The 18,249-nt window shown below is 36.0% G+C and overlaps 2 protein-coding genes and 1 long non-coding RNA gene across 4 annotated transcripts; 1 reads left to right on the top strand and 2 right to left on the bottom strand.

Annotated features, from left to right (window-relative positions):
• Positions 1 to 6,225: 6,225 nt before the first annotated feature.
• LOC118059129 (probable E3 ubiquitin-protein ligase RHY1A) lies at positions 6,226 to 8,956 on the bottom strand. Its single transcript, XM_035071965.2, has 3 exons — positions 8,440 to 8,956; positions 7,358 to 7,545; positions 6,226 to 6,936 (listed from the first exon to the last, which is right to left on the bottom strand). The coding sequence occupies exons 1-3, from the start codon at positions 8,659 to 8,661 to the stop codon at positions 6,492 to 6,494; spliced, it is 855 nt and encodes a 284-aa protein (XP_034927856.1). The 5' UTR covers positions 8,662 to 8,956; the 3' UTR covers positions 6,226 to 6,491.
• A 538-nt stretch (positions 8,957 to 9,494) lies between these two features.
• On the bottom strand, positions 9,495 to 10,489 carry LOC118059128 (uncharacterized). The gene is made up of 2 exons (XR_012170786.1): positions 10,234 to 10,489; positions 9,495 to 10,021 (listed from the first exon to the last, which is right to left on the bottom strand). It is a non-coding gene; the product is annotated as an uncharacterized lncRNA (long non-coding RNA).
• Positions 10,490 to 13,769: 3,280 nt separating this feature from the next.
• Positions 13,770 to 17,855, top strand: LOC118059127 (probable prolyl 4-hydroxylase 9). Of its 2 annotated transcripts, none has more exons than XM_035071962.2 (8): positions 13,770 to 13,995; positions 14,087 to 14,200; positions 14,676 to 14,833; positions 14,947 to 15,049; positions 16,328 to 16,423; positions 16,793 to 16,858; positions 16,949 to 17,068; positions 17,611 to 17,855. In XM_035071962.2, exons 1-8 carry the CDS (start codon positions 13,885 to 13,887, stop codon positions 17,701 to 17,703), a joined length of 861 nt encoding a protein of 286 aa, XP_034927853.1. In that variant the 5' UTR covers positions 13,770 to 13,884; the 3' UTR covers positions 17,704 to 17,855. The 2 variants fall into 2 exon arrangements, with proteins under 2 accessions (XP_034927853.1, XP_073267417.1); XM_073411316.1 differs by having other exon boundaries at positions 13,848 to 13,995; positions 14,073 to 14,200.
• Positions 17,856 to 18,249: the final 394 nt, after the last annotated feature.

The following is an 18,249-nucleotide window of genomic DNA, read 5'->3' as shown; positions in this document are numbered from 1 at the left end:
TTTGAAACTTTTGGGTATAATTCACGAAGCAAACGAGCATTTTATCTGCTACCATCTCAAGCAAACGAGCATGTTATCATTTAGTCACTTTAGGTGAGGGTAAAACAATGGGATTACAATTACGAGATTTGAATTCCTAATCGATTAGTTACTGCTACGTTTTCAATTTTGATCAACAAGGTTCTGGTTCTGATGTCATGTTAAAAATGAGGAAAGTTGTTAAACAAGTTTCCGAGATATAATTTTAATTTTATATTATTCTTTATTAACAAGCATGCATGTTCATTGTCATGGTTAGTCTTGGAAGTACTTCCTCTCCCCCTTTTGTTTAATGATCCAGTACAAGTTTAATAAGTTGGGAACATCGTCTAGTTCCAGATCCATAGAGAAACTTCTGATTGATCAGGAAAAATAGAAAATGAGCAGAGCAGAAGCTCAAGGTAAAAATGAAATCCATACACAGTCTAAACAAAAGAACAATCTGCAATATGAGAGTAGTGCGGAGAACCTGTAGTTGCTTTGCGTGAAGTCTTGAAGCAAATCCATTATGTATGAAAAACAGTTTCAGCTTTTTCTCCATGGAATCCAGCAAAAAGTTGGGGGGCTTTTGTATGGCAAGAAGTTCTGCCTCATCCAAGTCCTTGTTTCCATTGAGATGAAAACACAGCGTTGAGAATCTCTTAGCACACCACGTCACCCACCTATACCTGCTAACACTGGTTTTCTGATTGACGAGCCATCCAGATTCCATTTTCAACTAGGGGAAGGCCATGAAGAAACACTTTCGCGATTAACAGAATTAGACCTGTTGCTGAGTGCATGAGGTCCTCAGTCAAGTAAGGAAATCCATAAAATGCAGATTTAAATCAAATGCCTAACCACAGGAAAATGATTTCAAACAGTTTCTGAACCGCTGAATTCTCCTCGCTGAACACCATTTTGTTCCTAAGAAGCCAGATGAACCATACAAATGCGAAGAATAACATCAACCGAGTTTTCTTCAGAAATTTCCCGTGAATCAATTCTCGGCACAATCTCACTTCGTAAATTGGCCAGGCATAGAATGTGGCATTCACCAATTGTTATGACACCCTATAATTTAACCAAGCGCTTCCAAACACTCCATGAAAATTTGAAATGAATGAACAAGTGTGTGACAGATTCATCTTCGTAGCAACACAACGGGCGTTTGAGATCATCCTCGTTAACTCCATGCACAAAGAGGTGAACTTTGGTATTGGTTTCACATACCATGCCAAAGATACTTCGGAGAGTAAGAGACTACTACTGGTTTTGTAGCGCCAATTAAGTTGCAGACACATTAATGGGTCTCTCCTGCTTCTTATTATCAGGTGTGCAGACCGCAGCCTTATAGAAATGGTTTGTAATTAGAAGAGGGCTAATTTGAATGTGTCCCGTATTTATTGCAGGATCTTAAACCAAGAGCTCTGTGATTAATACCGAAAAAAAATCTAATGTCGTGGCCAAAGCATTGGAATTACATTCACTAATCAATTGACAACAACCTCAAAAGCCTAATTTTTCTTACCCTCCACTTCTTAGTGTGAAAAACTAAATTGAACACCCAACTGTTTTGATTTGATCATGTTCTGATCACTCTTATAATGGATTCTGTAGTCAGGTTATCATATTTTTCGAGGCAAATTATATTCAAGAGGGATTTTTAAAACAAATTAACCTGTGCTTTAGAGAGATGCACGGAATGTGAATTTTCAGAAGCTGACAAGCAGTTGAAGGCGATTTCTAGGAGCAACTGTAAACCAAGTTTTATTCAGTTTGTATGTTAATATACATCATTCTTATACGAGTAAATTGTCATACAAATCTCCAGAAATGGTTGATTTCAAAACATTATCTGGCCCAATTGACCTCATCAAATCTTCTACAGTTGGAACCACGTCTCTCTCCAGCAAAGCTGTCAATGAATCATTCGAAAACCCATTAACCATCGTCACCCTATTCAAGTTCCTTGCTGGGAAATTCAAGATACCAGTTTCACCTCTTAGATTCCAAAATACAATCTCTGGCAATGTTGTACACCCTCTCCTTCTCCTATAACTCCCCCACATGCCCCACAATCAAGCAGATACCTGCTGTAATCCCATGTCAGTGAAAACAAATATCTTTTGTGGCATTTTCTCTTGGCTAATCTTCTCCGCAAGAGCAAATTCGAATATTTGATCAAGCACCCTCTTAATATTTTCAACCTTACAATAGTCCAGTTGCCTCATGAACTCAATCTTGGCTGGAAGATTACTTCCTTGAATCATGCGAATCTTAGGATCATCACCAAAAGATACAATCTTGCCCTTCCATGGTTCTTCACTGAGTTCTGAAACTAACAACCCCATCGATACACAAATATCCTTCTGCATTTTGGTCATGTCCCTTGATATCCCATAAACTGCCAAACAATTCTTCAAGCTCCCTTTCTTTTTCAAGTAGTTAACAAGGCTTTCCCATTTAGACTCTGCAACCATGCTGCTACTTTTATCCCTCAAAGAAGCTACAATTTCATGAGGAAGCAAAACTTTTTTTTCTTCGTTGTTCTTGCTGCAATATCCACGTAAACGTTAAACCTTTTATTGTAATCCGCGGTCCAAAGCCCTGAATACATTTTCTTCACAGTGGTTGACACAATAGGCCTAATAGGCCTGTGTGTGATTGGATCACTCCTTGTTCTCCTCACAAGGGCTTTACGAAGAGGAACAAGAACTTCTTTCATCAAGCGATTTCGAACCCTATAAACATAGTGAGCATTTTCAATATCAAAGTACCCGGGGTCTGAATCGAAAGGGAAAACTGCCTTTGCAATGCTTTCACAGATCTGAGTTCTCCTATCATAGAAACTATTGATAGAAGGACACCATTTTGCAGCCAAACTAATCTTTTCAACCTCACCCAAGTTCAAGAATTCGATATCAAACTTCAGCAAATCTGCATAAATATCTGCAACACAATTGTGCAAGAAATGATATGCTGAAACATTTCGGTGAAAAAAGACTGCACATTCAGCCCAAAACATGTCTTTCTCCCTCCTCAGAACCCTCGTTTCCTCCTTCTCCATCTCTTCATTCTCGATCTGATCCATTTTCACATTCTCTCCTTGATCCAACATTCTGCTTTGACAGTAACCTCCATTTTACCATCTCAAACACCAAGATTCGATACAAGATTTCCGGGAGATCTTTCAAGTACCCAAAACTTGCCAAGGCTGCAAGATTATGATGCAAGAACATAATGTTGGTACTTATGAAGCCAAAGAACCGAGTTAAAGAACGCGTATTTATTAGGTTTTCCCTTTATGGTGGCTAGCTAATCCAAGATAGCAAATGAGCTTGAGAGTGGTATTTGGGTCTTCTTTCCAGGCACGTTCTAACCAGCGAAATAGAGTTTCAGGGGGTGTACTGGGAGTGATTTTGAAGAAGAGAAACTGGCAAGGGGTTAAGGTAGGAATCTCCATCTGAGGGTACCATACAGGAGCTTTTGTTTGTGGTTTTTGAGTTCTTGCGGTGGTGGTTAGTGGGGCACGGCGGTAAATCTCTGGTGGGCCAATGAGAAAGGAAGGAGAAGGAGCCATGGGAGTGAGGGTTTTAGAGTCTTGAAAATTGTTTGTTTGTGGTGGTGCCTCCTGGTGCTATGAGGCGGGAGAAAAATCAAGAAGAAAGGCAACGAGATTTTTTTTATAGGCAGAGCGTTACTTGGGGACCAAGGACTTGCAGTTGCTAAACGCCTAAAATGTTGCTACTATACTTGGGTTGGCACTTATAATCAGCTGTAACTGATAACCTATAAAATAGGTTTATTCGTAGGGGAAATAAATTCCCACTGGCCCTTGAACTCTGTAACATCACGTCCAAACTTTCTAGGGAATGGCCATGCCAAGTTCAGATACTGTAAATCTTGGCCTCTTTGAAAGTTTAAACCAAATTGCTTTTCAGTTCATTTGCTTCCTCAATTTTATCAGAATTCATATATCTTGATATGGGAAAGGGGAGACGAAAGCACATTTGATTCTTCAGACCTGTGTTTTCAGGCTAATAGTAAAACAACATGTCAAGGAATCATTTTCTCCCTCCCCCTTCCTCTTTGCTGAAAGTAAAGAATTCCTGTTCAACGAACTCCGCTGCGTTTTATTCTTGCATAAAATCAAATCAAATTCCAAAATTCTTCAGTTGGATCAATGACCATGAAAAAACATAAAATGATCAGTTGGGTACCTAAAACTTCAAAACCATACCAGACAAATACCAGCTTGCTTGGAAAAATGTTGAGGCATTCAGATTTGTTCATTAATTCTTTTCAGTTTCTTTGTTTTCTTAAGAGTTCTCTATATGCTTGGTCTTGTATAATCACTCTTAAACGTGCTTCAGTCCATGGCAGGCCTGAGCATGAGAAAATGCACGAACTCTCACTCTATGTTCATATGTCTACTTTGTTTAATTTTGGATAATGGAAGAATTTCGTATAAATCAAACATTTACGTGGAGCATACCTGCTACACCAGTATTTTCCTGCTATGATATTTACAAAAGACACAAGAAAGAAAACATGGTGTCAGAGCACCAATCCATTTGATCTAACAAGCAAATCAAGATCTGAGAAGACCCCAGCTCTTGAAAATACCAGCAAACTCTGGCTTACGCAAAGCTTCTATGTTTAGGTTTCAGCTCATTTCTTAAATAGGCAAAGAATTGTCATGTATTTTTGAGAAAGCAAGCTCAAGACTCTTAACATCCCATTAAACACGCAATGGCCTCTAAATATTTATTCAAAAAACGTGAGGAAAAACTATCATTAAAGCATCTGATGTCATATCCAATTACCGGTTAAGGATCAAAGCATCAGATGCACTGACAATAAGCTTTTAAGGACCTTTTCTCTCTTTATTTTTTAGCGTGAAAAGTGCATTTCTAGCACGAGACATATCTTTCTCCCTCCTCGTAACCCTCCTCTTCTCTTTGTCCATCTCAATCTCACCACCCCGGCTCTCACTTTTCACACTGGATTCTTGAAACAAGGGGTCTTCACTGTTGTAACCTTTAAGTTCCATCTCTAACTTCAAGTCAGGAAGATCTTTTAGGTACCCAGAACTAGCAAGGGCTGCAAGAATACGTAACTCGAGAAATTAAAGATCTTTCTTATGAAACCAAAGAAGTGAAGTGAAGAATGCATCTTTATTAGGATTGGCATTGATGGTGGCTAACCCAAGATGGCAAATGAGCTTGAGAGTGGTATTTGGATCGTCATTTCCGGCACGTTCTAACAGAGTTAAACGGGTTATTTTGGGAGTGATTTTGAGAAGATGTATTGACAAGGGGTGAGAGAGGGAATGTCAATCTGTGGGTACATACAGGGGATTGAGTTGGTGGTTTCAACGACATCAGTGATTTTTCTTTGGAGGTGGCGATGGCGGTGGTTATTGGTAGGTGGGGTGAGGTGGATCTGTTGTGGGTCAAGGAGGAAGGAAGAGCAAGCCATTTCAATGCTGAAGAAGTTATCAAGCCACGGTGGTGCTGCCTGGTAGTGGCAGTTGAAGTTGAAAGGCATTTGGGTGCTTTTATATTGAGCATTTGCATGGGGACCAAGGACTTGGAATTGCCAAAAAAGTCTAAAATTATCAAGGCCAGCATTAGCTTTTGGTAATCAATGGCCTAAAAATTAGGTTTTAGCAAATCAGTACAATTGGGCCTTGAACTATGTAACAGAAAGATGAAAAAGCATTAGCCGTTAGGATTACCTTTCTGGGAAATTATAAAAATGAAACGTGCTTAATTATATTATAATCTTTCATTGAAGGAGGCTAGAGAGTGAAGAAGAAACAAACATCTTCGCTGTCCACACCAAATGCTATGCTGTGTCCTCAAATTAATAATAAAACATGGCAAAGCTTCAGTAACGTCTCTCTCCCATCCCCTTTGCTAAAAGTAACATGATGAATTATATCCAATTCAGCTGGGCCAGATTTGATTGGTCCAGAAATTCAAATTACTTAACAAAGTTATTGCAGTCGAATCCATGATAATGAGATAGACCGATTCCAAATGAATGATGATAGATCACTTTTTGCCCTTTTTTCTTAGTTTTGTAATAAAATGAAAAGTCTTCACAACAAGTCTTGTGTATCCTTCTCATTATACCTCCCTTTAAGACAAGGACGAAAAACCATACATGGAGTATTGGAAAAATAAAAATGACTGCGAATTGAAAATTTGAAATCAAGGAGTATTACTCAGCATCTGGTATAAACGGAACTCCAAATTAAGTGGGGATTAAGGACTCTAGGCTGAGATAATTTCGTGTTTTACAACAAAACCAAGCATGACATGAACCACACGAAACCAAACAACGACGAAACTACATTAATGAAATTCGGTCAAGATATAAACTTTGAACTAGGAGTCTACAATGTAAGAGCAGCCGCGGAGGAAGAAACATAAAACCTTCTCAGAAGGACTTCATGTTCATTCTCAGCCATTAGTTACAACTACATCTCTTCGACAATATGGGCAGTCACCGCATGTCCGGACCCAAGGATCCAAGCAAGCAGAGTGGAATCTATGCTCACATGGCAACCGAATAAGTTCATCTCCTTCTGTGAAACTCTCGAGACATATACTACAATCCCATGACACCTGAGATACACCCCCTTCGATACCCTTCTCTACGCTGCTAAATACCTCTGATTGCAAACAGTGAAGGGCATCTTGGGTTAGACCAGGTGGTTTCTTCTTGTGTGATTCCTGCACGGTGTGAAGTCTTTCTGTTTGAAGGGTTGAGTCATCTGAAGAGGAACCTCCAGCAAACAACCCTGTAGAAATGTCAGTTCCCCAGTCCCCTGCATCAACAACCCTCAATTCATCGCCAAGCGTATACTCCCTGTTATAGATGCCAAGAGAAGCCCGGCCACTTTGCCTGAATGAAGCCAAAATAAACAGGTCCGTAGCTTAAGTTAATTCCATGACCAATGCTTCAGAGATAACAAAACATGCTTGCATTAGCAAAGAAAACTGTGTCATTGTGTTTCTCATGAATATGGCCTAGATCTACATTCTTATGGTAACATATGAGACATAGTGCAGGCATCTCCAAGCAATAACAAGACAAGCAGTTATGATAGTAGTGGGGGGCATAAGAAATGGGACCAAAAGCAGCAGCCATAACTATCAAGATTTTAACAGCAGAGACATATGATGGAATAGCATGAACATGTGACAAGTGCCAAAGGTTACCATCATTAATATTGATGGCTGCCAATTTGTGATGGGTCCAGGTACCACGATGTATGCATAACTCTGTGCATTATACAGGGAATTCAACAGGGTATCTAAATCACCTGTTTCCAGAAAGTGAAACTCCTCTTAACCTTTCGAGAAGCCTTGCCCTTGCAAGTACCACAGATCCAGGAAGTCTGTCATTTACAGTCACTCTTGGCCGGCTTGTGCTGCTTAGAGTTTCAGTGCTGTTATTGTTGCTTGGTACAAATTGACTGGTACCTTGATCAAGTCGAGATGAGGCACGTTCCTGTGCAAGCCAAATGCAATACAACAATGAGCGGGGCATAAAAAAAATCATAAAGTGGCATTGCAAAACTGAGAGTTGGTATATAACAATTGCAATAATGCAAAAAAAAAAAAAATGCCCTATGGTTCACCAAACAAGTGAAGAACATAAAGTTCAATTGAGAAACCAGACACAATTGAGCAAACAAAACAAACAGCAGGAAATATTAGCGAAAGAGTACACATACAAATTACACACCTTTATCAATCCAATTGATTTTAATATTAGGTGCGCATATTTGAGACTAGATAAGAATACGCACACGTTAGCCAAATGGAATGGCCCAATGTCTAGGTGCAGCTCAACAACATACAAAATACACACCTTTATCAGTTCATAATTAAGATATCTAGCAGAATGCTTCTCATTCGGCAGATTACGAGTTAAGCATAAAACGTTGGAAAACCATGAAACTACCAAAAACTCAATCTTTCAAAAGATGCTGTCTAGCTAGCTAGCTAGTAATTACAATATATACGCGAGCTTTTTCACGGAATCTTACCTTCTTATTTATATCAAAATCACCTCATTCCTCAATTAAAGCCAATGATACAATTGATTTCCTAATTTGGCCTAAAATTTATGTGATTTCCATAACAGATTTCGATGAATCCAGACGACCGTCAGTAAATTTATTCTCTAGTGAATACAAATCAAAATAAACTTCAACTTAAATATCCACTTACAACAAATTTACCAGTTTTTTGTAGCTTCCTATAGTAAATATTTTTGCTTATTGCATTATTTACGACCGCTAAAGAAATATTACAATTTTAAATCAGTTAATTGAAGCAATAAAACAATTGAAGATATAGTTTTTGAACACTCAAATTCCAATATATGCAAGTTTCTTACAGAGAGAAACGATAAGCGCTGGCAGGGGTGCCGCACGTGAGGAGATCTGCGAAGAGGATCACAGCCGTCTAAATCATGACGGTGATTATGATTATTGTGATGGCGGCGATTGTAATTTTGGTAAAAAATACGGTCAGAAACAGAAGGTTCGAGCCCTAGATCGGTATTGGCTCGGCTCACTCGCGACCTTCTTTGATAAAACAACTCCGATGCGCTCGTCATGCACCACGGAACTCACGATCCGGTTTACTTGTTGCCACAAAATTGCAGCGTAAGAAGAAAAGAAAAGATAATAAAAAATGGAGATGAAGTCAGGTGAAATTTTTAGCAAGGTTTCAAAGAAATAATGAAAGTTCGAGAACTGGAGAGAGAATTCAAAAGGAAGAGAGGAGGAGGGTTCGCTGAAACGCGGCAGATGTTTGTCTTGACGAGTTAGAGGGTTTGGAAGTTTGCTTGCTTCGAAGAAATGCAGATTGTAGTGCAGAGCCGCAATCGGGAGATAAAACGACTGTGAAATTGGTTTTTTAGTTTTTTTTTATATATATATATATAGAATTCTAGGGTGTGATATTATTTTTTAATATATTAAAAATTATTTAGATTGAAAACTTACATGGATAAGTAGATTTTAACCTATTAATATTTTATTAACAAGATTTTAATATTATATTAAAAAAAATAGAAAATTTTAGAGGTTGAGATTGCGAGATTGCGGTGTCTTAGAGAAACTAATAAAATTTTGAAGATTGGTGACTCATTCGTCAGTTTCTAAAATGGTCAGGGACTGATTTGTAGTTTCCCTTGAAACTTTTCATTTTCTTTGTTATCTGATGGAGACTTTGAAGGAATGAGAGGTAGGATTAATTTGAGAAAGGGCTGGCTTGCCTCAAAGAATTGCTAGGCCCAAGAAATTTTAATATTATCCACGCACGCTTTTGTCGGCAGTTGCCACTGTTGACTACAGCATCAGCAACATTCGCATACTAAGTGCTAAGGATTTCTTTCCCTGCTCTGTGAACAGCTATAGCCCTGTGAGTAATCATGAAGTATGATGCTGCAGAATCATCCATTGATTAATGTGAATATTGCATGAGTAGCAACAACAGAACCATCCCGGAAAAGGAAAAGGACTGCGTAAATTTCCTGGACTTGTGTTATTAATTGCTTGCATCTGTAGGCAGGTAATTATATTCTACGATTCAGGGCCACAACAACTTTAATCATTTATTTCCTAAGTTTTCATCTCGATCGTGGTTAGGATGAAATTGGAGCGAAGCCTTGTTAGCCAACTCAATAAGTATTGGTAAACAAGCAAGGATCATGGGGTGTGTCAGGGTCTGGTTTCTCAACACCATCAACATTCCTTAGCCAATAAGTCTGATTTAATGAAGCTGCTTTCTCCGGTACATCGTCCATCACCCCCTCGTGGCCTTTTGGGACATAAATCCCTGTGCGAGGATGAGGTGCCCAATCCTCCTTCTTGCTTTCTTTGATCGAGCTTTTCCTTGGTTTTTCTGGCTGATACACTGATGGAGGGCTGCTAAAATGGCACTGGAGTGCTGGCCTGGTTTTCCTGCACGAGCTGTCAAACCTCGAATCAATATCAGGGCCAAATTAGCAAACACAAAAACATATCCACTGACACAAATCACTAGCTAGAAATGCAAGAATTGAAGCTCATTTGCAAAATAATAGTGACTGCGCGTTTAGTAAAACTCTAGTTAACTTCAGGTCAAAGGAGAACCCCCAATCGATCAAAAGTAATTATTATAGCTAGGAAGCTAATAACATTACCTAAGCATTAGCATCTTTGTTTTTGAAATCATAGTTCTAGCAAGCCGCGTGACTGATGACAAGGTACAGAAGCTTATTATAACTAGGTTGTTATAGTGCTGCGAGGCTCTAGGTTAAGGGTATGAAGGTTTGAAGGTCCTTTATATAATAGTGATGCTACGCAACCATCGAAAGTGATGGAATGTCACCATGGAAACATAAGTAGATATAATCTTAGTGGTGTTCTATCAAAATATATGGAGGAATAAGTTCTTTCTGTACATCTGGCAGTGAAGGGTGGCCATTGGTACACCTTCGAAAAGCAAAGGTGCATGCATGGGAACCAAAAAAAAAACATTTCTCCTCTTGGGAGAAAAAAATAGGGGAACGTGATACAAATCTGCGGCTCTAAAATCATCACTGTTCATGGTTGCTTAAATAAATGGTGGATGGGTATCAAGCGGGTGTGATTGTGATATAATAATTATCAACTTCAAAATCTTATTTTTGCAATTTGGAGTGTATGGATTTTTCTTAAAGAGCGGTGATTATCATTGGCCACAAATAGAAAGCATCAGCGACCTGTCAAACACGGCATGGGATGATTAGAAAATAGAAATGGATATATTGGGATCAAGGTTGTTAAAATCACAACTTTAACACGGCACGGAAAGTTATTCACAAACTCGGATCGTAAAATCGTAAGAAATTTTAAAATACATAAAAAAAATTCATACTTTAAATAAAAATTCATACATAACAATTCATCCAATTAATTTAGTCTTATAATACTAAAATGACATTAAATTCAGTCAAATTCAACAATTCTCAGTTCAATTTTTACCTCATTAATTCAGTCTAATTAATTCTGAAACCAGAAAGGAGAGTAAAAAGGCCCTCTGCACTTTGTTGCGCAAACACAGCACAACATCAAGCTAAGTTGCTACCTGATCAATGACTCAAGTTCCAAGTTGAATTGATCCCGAGTTAGGTTTTACTAGCATGAAAATGCTATAAAAGCACTGTGATATAGAAAATGCCTCTATTTGGACAACAAAGAATAAATCCATATTTTAAGTTGAAATTCGGTGAGCTGGTCCATTATCAATTCACTAAAGGGCCCAACCAAGCCATTGCCGCGAGGGAAAACAAATCGTGCCCGCTAAGCTTTTGCTCTTACCAAAGCATCTGACAGTTGTTCAAGAGGGGAGATTTTGTTTCAAGGCCTCATTTTATCAAAATCGTAAAATCTTGAAATCGTGATTTTGCACAATTTCATCTGATTTTTGTGTTTTTCACTTGATTTCAACCCGATTTTATCTATTTTTTATTTTTTCAAGCGATTCAACCCGTAATGCATGTTTTGACTTGTAAAATCATTTGATTTTATAAATAAAAACGTGATTTTAACAACCTTGATTGGATATCACTCAGAATTTGATCGAGGAGCAATATCCCTATTATGCTGCGATCAAGGAGATATTTATTAAAAAGTCAAACACGGCATGGGATGATTAGAAATTAGAAATGGGTATATTGGGATATCACTCAGAATTTGATCGAGGAGCAATATCCCTATTATGCTGCGATCAAGGAGATATTTATTAAAAAACCATGAGAATATATTTCAAGTTGGCATAACTAAAGAATACTGGTATAATGCAAGCGCTTTGCAGTAGATTTATATTATTTTAAAAAAATATTTAATAATTATGTAAGATTTGAGCATTTAGTAATGCAGCAATAACTTGAATCTAATTATTATGTCAGACTAATTATATATTTTAATTATAAAAATAAAAAATACAAACAATCCATCACGCGCACAACATCATGTAAAAAATAACATGGCTGCATATCCGATGAGAATAGTAATGAATGGCTAATTTTAACAATCAGAAAACATCACATGCGCCTTTTTAATAACAAATATACCACCCATTTGTTAAAAACAAAAATCAAAGAAATATCTCTAAAAAAATAAAAAGTTAAATGTAAAATTATTAATACAATCTACAATATAAATATCTTTAATGTATAGTGATTTGATATCATTTAATTTTTGTTATAATATTATAAATATATCAATTGAATATAGATATTTTATATCTAGATTATATGAAAAGCCTGACAAGTATATTTTGGATCAATTGCGACCACTCGATGATTTATTTTTGGGGGTTGTGCTACTAATTAAACTGGGCTACGCCCAACAATATGTTATTTTATCTTCAAACACAATATCTGTAAATAAAAAGTGAATAACAAAAAAATCAAACTGACCTTTTAGATCTCAGATCTGGATTTGTTATCTTACGCAAGTACATATCTGAACCAACACAAACCTCGCGACAAGTTCTATGAGCTAATTCTATACTCTTTGTGCTGAAACATAATCTATAAATAAATAAACCCAAAACTATCCATCGGAATTTATATCTTTTAATTGGCTAAGAAAAACATGAGACATATTTTAAATACAAGATCTTAATTTATAAATTAAAAAAAAAAACTTGATAATTTAAGATTATGAAGAAGAAAAAGGAGAAACTATACGAATGATTCATAGAATACTAATTTTTGGATTTTTTTTTTCACAAAGGGAGAGTATAACTTTATAAAGAGACGATAAAAACAAAGAAAGATTTTTTATTAATAAAAAGAAAAGAGAGAATATAAAAAGTCATTCCATTAAGTGATTAAGATAAAATATTAATTTTAATAATATTTTAATAGTTATTATTTTTTAAAATTTATTATTAACGAATAAAAACAACTTGAAAATATAAAAAGAATAAATTTTAAATGGATAAAAAATAATTTTTAAAAACAAAAATAAATAAATTGGATATCATTTTTACAGACAACTTTGGTCATGTGGGCCATGACTGAACAAGTTTGGATAATCGAGGAGCAAATCAAATTCAAAGAAAACCAAAAATCCAACGTTGAACTTCACTTGCACTAATTTGTGTTGCCTACACTTCCCATTGCGTGTTTAATTAAATTTTATTTCCTGCAGTAACCACCTGTTTCCCGCCCCCGTGACGTCAAAGCCAAGGAAAGAAAAAAAAAACCCTCCTTTCCCGCCATCAACGCGCAAAAAACAAAACACACAATCAATCCCAAAAATCACTTTTATTTTATTTAACACATGTTTAATTCAAATTAAATTTATAAATAAATTTGAAATTAATTAATAACTTTTTATATTTTTTATATTTAAAATAAAATACTAAAAAATATTTTTATTTAATTTTATATAAAATATAAATGTTTTGGAAAATATAGATAAATCTATTTCATATTAATTATCTACTGAAAAGACTTAAAATTAAAATTTGTTAAAAAATATTCAACCATCATCCACACATATTACCAAAAAAAACCCATTAATTATGAGCAAAATTAAAAAACTAATAAGAAAAATGGGTCAACAACAAAAAAACAAACAATAATATTTTAACAAGAACTGATGCAAACAAAAGTTTTTCAAAGAAACAATAATATCTTACTTTTGCATTTTTTTATATATTAAATTCGGAATTTAAATTAATATTCTTAATAAATTCTAAATACAAAAATTCATGTAACTCTTGCAATTATTCCAGAAAAAAACTGTTTTAGTTTTCAAGATCGACGGAACACAACCCAAAACAACAAGACTCATAAATGAAAATCAAAACGAAACGATCAAAAAGAAAACTGGGGTTACCAGCTGCAATTATTCTTTGTTCTTTGTTCTTTCTTGCCGGTTTCTACAGTTCCATTTTCTTCCCCAACGTGAGTGCCTCTCTCTCTGCGTGCGTTGATTTTGTGCTTTAATTAATTACTCTGATTAGAGGGTGATTATTGTTTAGTTATGGTTTTTCAGGATGTACCTGTTACTAGACCGAGGTTAAGAATGCTTGAAGTAGCTGAAGGGGATCATGATACGATGCCGCATGGGGTTACTGGAGAAGCTTCCGTTGAATCCATTCCTTTTCAGGTAATTCAAGTTTGAAAAGTTTTTGGGTTAGTGTTAGATTGGGGATTTATTGGAGAGTTGGACTTAAAATCAAGTTAGGTTACTGGAGTTTGATGTGAGATAGATTTGTGGTAGTTTTCATTGGATCATAGTTTTTTGGTAAATTATTTAGAAGTCTTAGCTTGATTAATTCCCATAAAGGAAATTAATTTTAGTTTTGTTTATTGAAATGATGGCAAATAAGATTATTAAAATGAAAATATCGAACTGTGGAAAGATTTATGGCTCTTTGGAGATGGTGTTGGTGGGTAAGAAATAAAACAGAAAATGATGCACTGAAAGGAAAAGAAGAGTTTCAACCTTGTAAATAAACCAATGTTTTTGTGAGAGAGGGAATGGATAGGCTGTAATTTTTATTTTTATTTTTTTGCTTAATTAGAAATGCTTTGAATGATATTCTAATTTGTTTGCGCATCTTTTTTATACATGGTTTCAGGAATTAAGTTGGAAACCAAGAGCACTTTATTTTCCGAAATTTGCGACTCCCGAACAATGCGAAAGCATAATTAAAATGGTTGAGTCTAAATTAAAACCATCTACACTAGCTTTGCGAAAGGGAGAAACTGCTGAGAGTACCAAAGAAACTAGAACAAGGTAAATCATTTCTTTTTCATTTCCCTTTTATGTGCAATGCACCATGTCCTTATCTTACAACTCTTTACTCAATGGACTTTTCATCTTTTTGACATTATAACTCATGAAAACAGTTCAGGATCATTTGTTAGTGGATCAGAAGATGAAACTGGGACCTTGGACTTCATCGAGAAGAAAATTGCAAAGGCTACAATGATCCCACAATCCCATGGAGAGGTATTTTCTTGCTGCTATAATGTCCTTTTTTTTTTTTTTGGCTTTTATTTGGGGCTGGAATTCATAGGGTTGTGATAATAATTATGTAATAGGTAGTATACTACTTTCCATATCCGTGTGTTTACTTGTTTCTCTTTCTTTTAGTAAAGCTAAAGGCAATAACTTATTCAAATATGACTCAATCAACAGCTGTTAATACTTTATGACATTATGTAACCTAATGTTCCAGATTATAGAATCTGATGGATCACTGATTCTCTTTTGTTCTGATTTTTTTTTTTATATATATATAAAAAGAAACACTGTCTAGCGATTTTCTAAATATTTGTTCTTCAAGAGAACCAGGTATTCTCCTGCTTTTTTTTTTAAAACGACAGTTGTTTATGAGCAACACACATACAAGTTGTTTGGTATCATGCTCATGGGGCTCTGATAACTAAATCAAGCACATTGGTAAAAGTTATAGAAAAAAAAAACTGCTTCAATTTAGATGTTCATTACTAGCAGATTAAATGGTTAAAATAACTCTCAATAACGTTAAGGATGCATATGAGAAAAGCGGAGAGATTTTCAAATGATATCACAACTTACCTCTGAGAGAGACTGTTTTAGCAGGTCAGTTTTCTTTCAACATGCCACAAACTTGAAAATACTAAGGAAAATTGAAAAACTGACAGAAAAGACTAGCTTTTATTAACACCTGTTTTAGCTAGTCACTTGCTTACCTTTCTTTCTGATGACTTAATTGATTGACCCAATTAAGCCCTGTTTCCATGGCACTTGCTCGCTATTTTATTTCAGAAATGGTACAAGGCTATAGGGACCCTGATTCCAGAATCTGCAACTCCACATGATTATAAACTCTTATTCTAGTTTCCCTGTAGTCTTTTAGTTGAAAAGGGAAAGTTGGAGATAATGAGGAACCATGTTTTGGGTAGATTTATGTAATCAATTAACAGTTACCTTGACGGTCTAAAATAAAGTCTAATGCTTTTAAAATGCTAGCAAATGCATGTGAAATCTGATCCCTCTACTTTTGCTTTTCCTCCTATATATGCTACCTGGAGCCCAGGCTGGCATCTCTGATATTTTGGATGTGTGATGTTAGAATAACATCATATATTTTCTCGTGAGCATGATTTGATCTTTTTCGGTCAATAATTCTTATCTAATCAAGTATTTGATATCATGTCCCCTTGCATTTAAAATTTGAAAATAATTAACCTTTCTTTACAGGTCATTTCTATGTTTGTCTGAGTGGATATCACCCTGTTGCAGGCATTTAATATCTTGCGTTATGAAATCGGGCAGAAGTATGATTCACATTATGATGCGTTTAACCCAGATGAATATGGTCCACAGTCGAGCCAAAGGGTACATAACAAGCACCTCCATAGCATCTTGAATGTTTAATTTAGCACTCCCTCGCCACTACATGTAGAATGCTGTACCAATTTGGCAGTTCATTAAATCAGATCGCTTTCTTGCAAGCCATCATTTTCTTTCCATGCCTTTCCTTTCTTGTTGTCATTTCAGTCGTTCTAGCATGGCATCATACCCAAAATCATATTTGAAGCTTTTTTATATTGTTCTCAATTGCTTACAAGGTATTTACTTCACAGTATGTTATATTGTTCTCAAAGATTGTTGTTTTCTTAAAATTAAACATGTGATCTTGCTGTAACTGTGAAAGTGTTATTGCAATAAATATTATAAATTTGTGATTGATTCATCATCATGCAGACTGCTTCTTTCTTGCTGTATCTGTCTAATGTGGAAGAAGGTGGAGAAACCATGTTCCCCTTCGAGGTATTTGACCAAATTCTGTGTCTTTTTGTTGCTTTACTATTTGAATCATTTTCATGCTGATAGTAACCACCCTACTGGTTCGATTTATAGAATGGCTCTGCAGTAAGTCCTGGTTTTGATTACAAACAATGTGTTGGTTTGAAAGTGAAGCCTCGGCAAGGTGATGGGCTTCTATTTTACTCGTTGTTTCCAAATGGCACAATTGATCCGGTAATATTTTTTTTGTCAGATCATTTTCACCCCATAATCATACGTGTACAACTATGCATTTTACTTGTTATGTTGACATGTTTAAGTATGCAACTTGAGAGTTTTCCAATAAATTGGTCCATGAAAGTTGGTTAAATGGTGATGCTAAGCATAGTGTCAAACCCATAACGTTTTTGAAACCGTTCTTTGTGTGACTCTGCATTCTTCTTCTTGTTATGTTAGGATAGAGAATATAGCAGAAAACCTCCTCACTTGAATGGTGTTTTGTCATGCTAATCTTTCAAGGTCGTTTTGGGTGTACCGTGTTGAACCAAAACACATTCTTGTCATTCTGCATGCGCCTTAGCTGGATGATTTGCGCTGCATGATTTTCCCCTCTTTAGTTCATGTTATTCTTAAGGAATTAGTATGCGAGAATGGTCGTAGCGCATTAGCCATGGTTTTTGGAAATTTTAATCTCTCAATCTATATTGACTAGTTTAGCTATTGGTACTCTAGTTTCTGCATGTGATTTCTCACCCATGTGCGCTACGCTTTTGCAGACATCTCTTCACGGAAGCTGTCCAGTCATCAAAGGGGTGAAATGGGTGGCAACAAAGTGGATTAGAGATCAAATATGGACTAGGGATGAATAGATATATTATTAACCTGCGATTCCCCATCATCTGTTGCAGTCGGAACACCTTTGTGGAAACACACTATCAATTTCATCACTCAATATGAACAATTTCATGTACTCTGGCGCGCGGAGGTTAGTTTATAAGTGAAAAATGAAGAGATTTTTATCGGTGCATTATTTTACCACACTGGAAGACTTCTATATTTCTCTGGTTATAATGTCAAAAGAAATGCAAAAATAAGAAGTGCCAGACTAAATTCAAGTTGTTTTGTGTGCACGTACCAGAAAAAGAGGGGTGACAATGCTGCAAGCAGATGAGGTATATATTTTCTATTTTTACATGATATACTTGGCAAGGTCCGGTTCTAATTTCTGAACACAGGATATGTATTGAACTAGTCCAGGCTGCTCTGCTACAGGACGGGTAAAATTTTTCTTAGAAAAAAAAGAAGTGTAGCCATTTGCAACAAAATTTTTTAAAAAAAAATTGTAGCAGCAAGAAATTCTTTCATTGAGAGTTTTTTTTTCTATCATGAGACAAAACTAATGAATGTTGCCACAA

Source organism: Populus alba, chromosome 9 (assembly GCF_005239225.2).
Source record: "Populus alba chromosome 9, ASM523922v2, whole genome shotgun sequence".
NCBI lineage: Eukaryota > Viridiplantae > Streptophyta > Magnoliopsida > Malpighiales > Salicaceae > Populus > Populus alba.
This window is presented reverse-complemented; position numbering and strand designations above follow the sequence as displayed.

What these genes read in the sequence shown, in the direction of transcription:
- LOC118059129 (XM_035071965.2), bottom strand. Translation starts at nt 8,661, where the DNA reads ATGACGAGCGCATCGGAGTTGTTTTATCAAAGAAGGTCGCGAGTGAGC. An exon ending in AGCGCTTATCGTTTCTCTCT is followed by an intron (nt 7,546 to 8,439) that starts GTAAGAAACTTG and finishes TGGCTTGCACAG; the next exon opens with GAACGTGCCTCATCTCGACT. An exon ending in GTTTCACTTTCTGGAAACAG is followed by an intron (nt 6,937 to 7,357) that starts GTGATTTAGATA and finishes GGCTTCATTCAG; the next exon opens with GCAAAGTGGCCGGGCTTCTC.
- LOC118059127 (XM_035071962.2), top strand. Translation starts at nt 13,885, where the DNA reads ATGAAAATCAAAACGAAACGATCAAAAAGAAAACTGGGGTTACCAGCT. An exon ending in ACCAAAGAAACTAGAACAAG is followed by an intron (nt 14,834 to 14,946) that starts GTAAATCATTTC and finishes TCATGAAAACAG; the next exon opens with TTCAGGATCATTTGTTAGTG. An exon ending in AAACCATGTTCCCCTTCGAG is followed by an intron (nt 16,859 to 16,948) that starts GTATTTGACCAA and finishes TTCGATTTATAG; the next exon opens with AATGGCTCTGCAGTAAGTCC.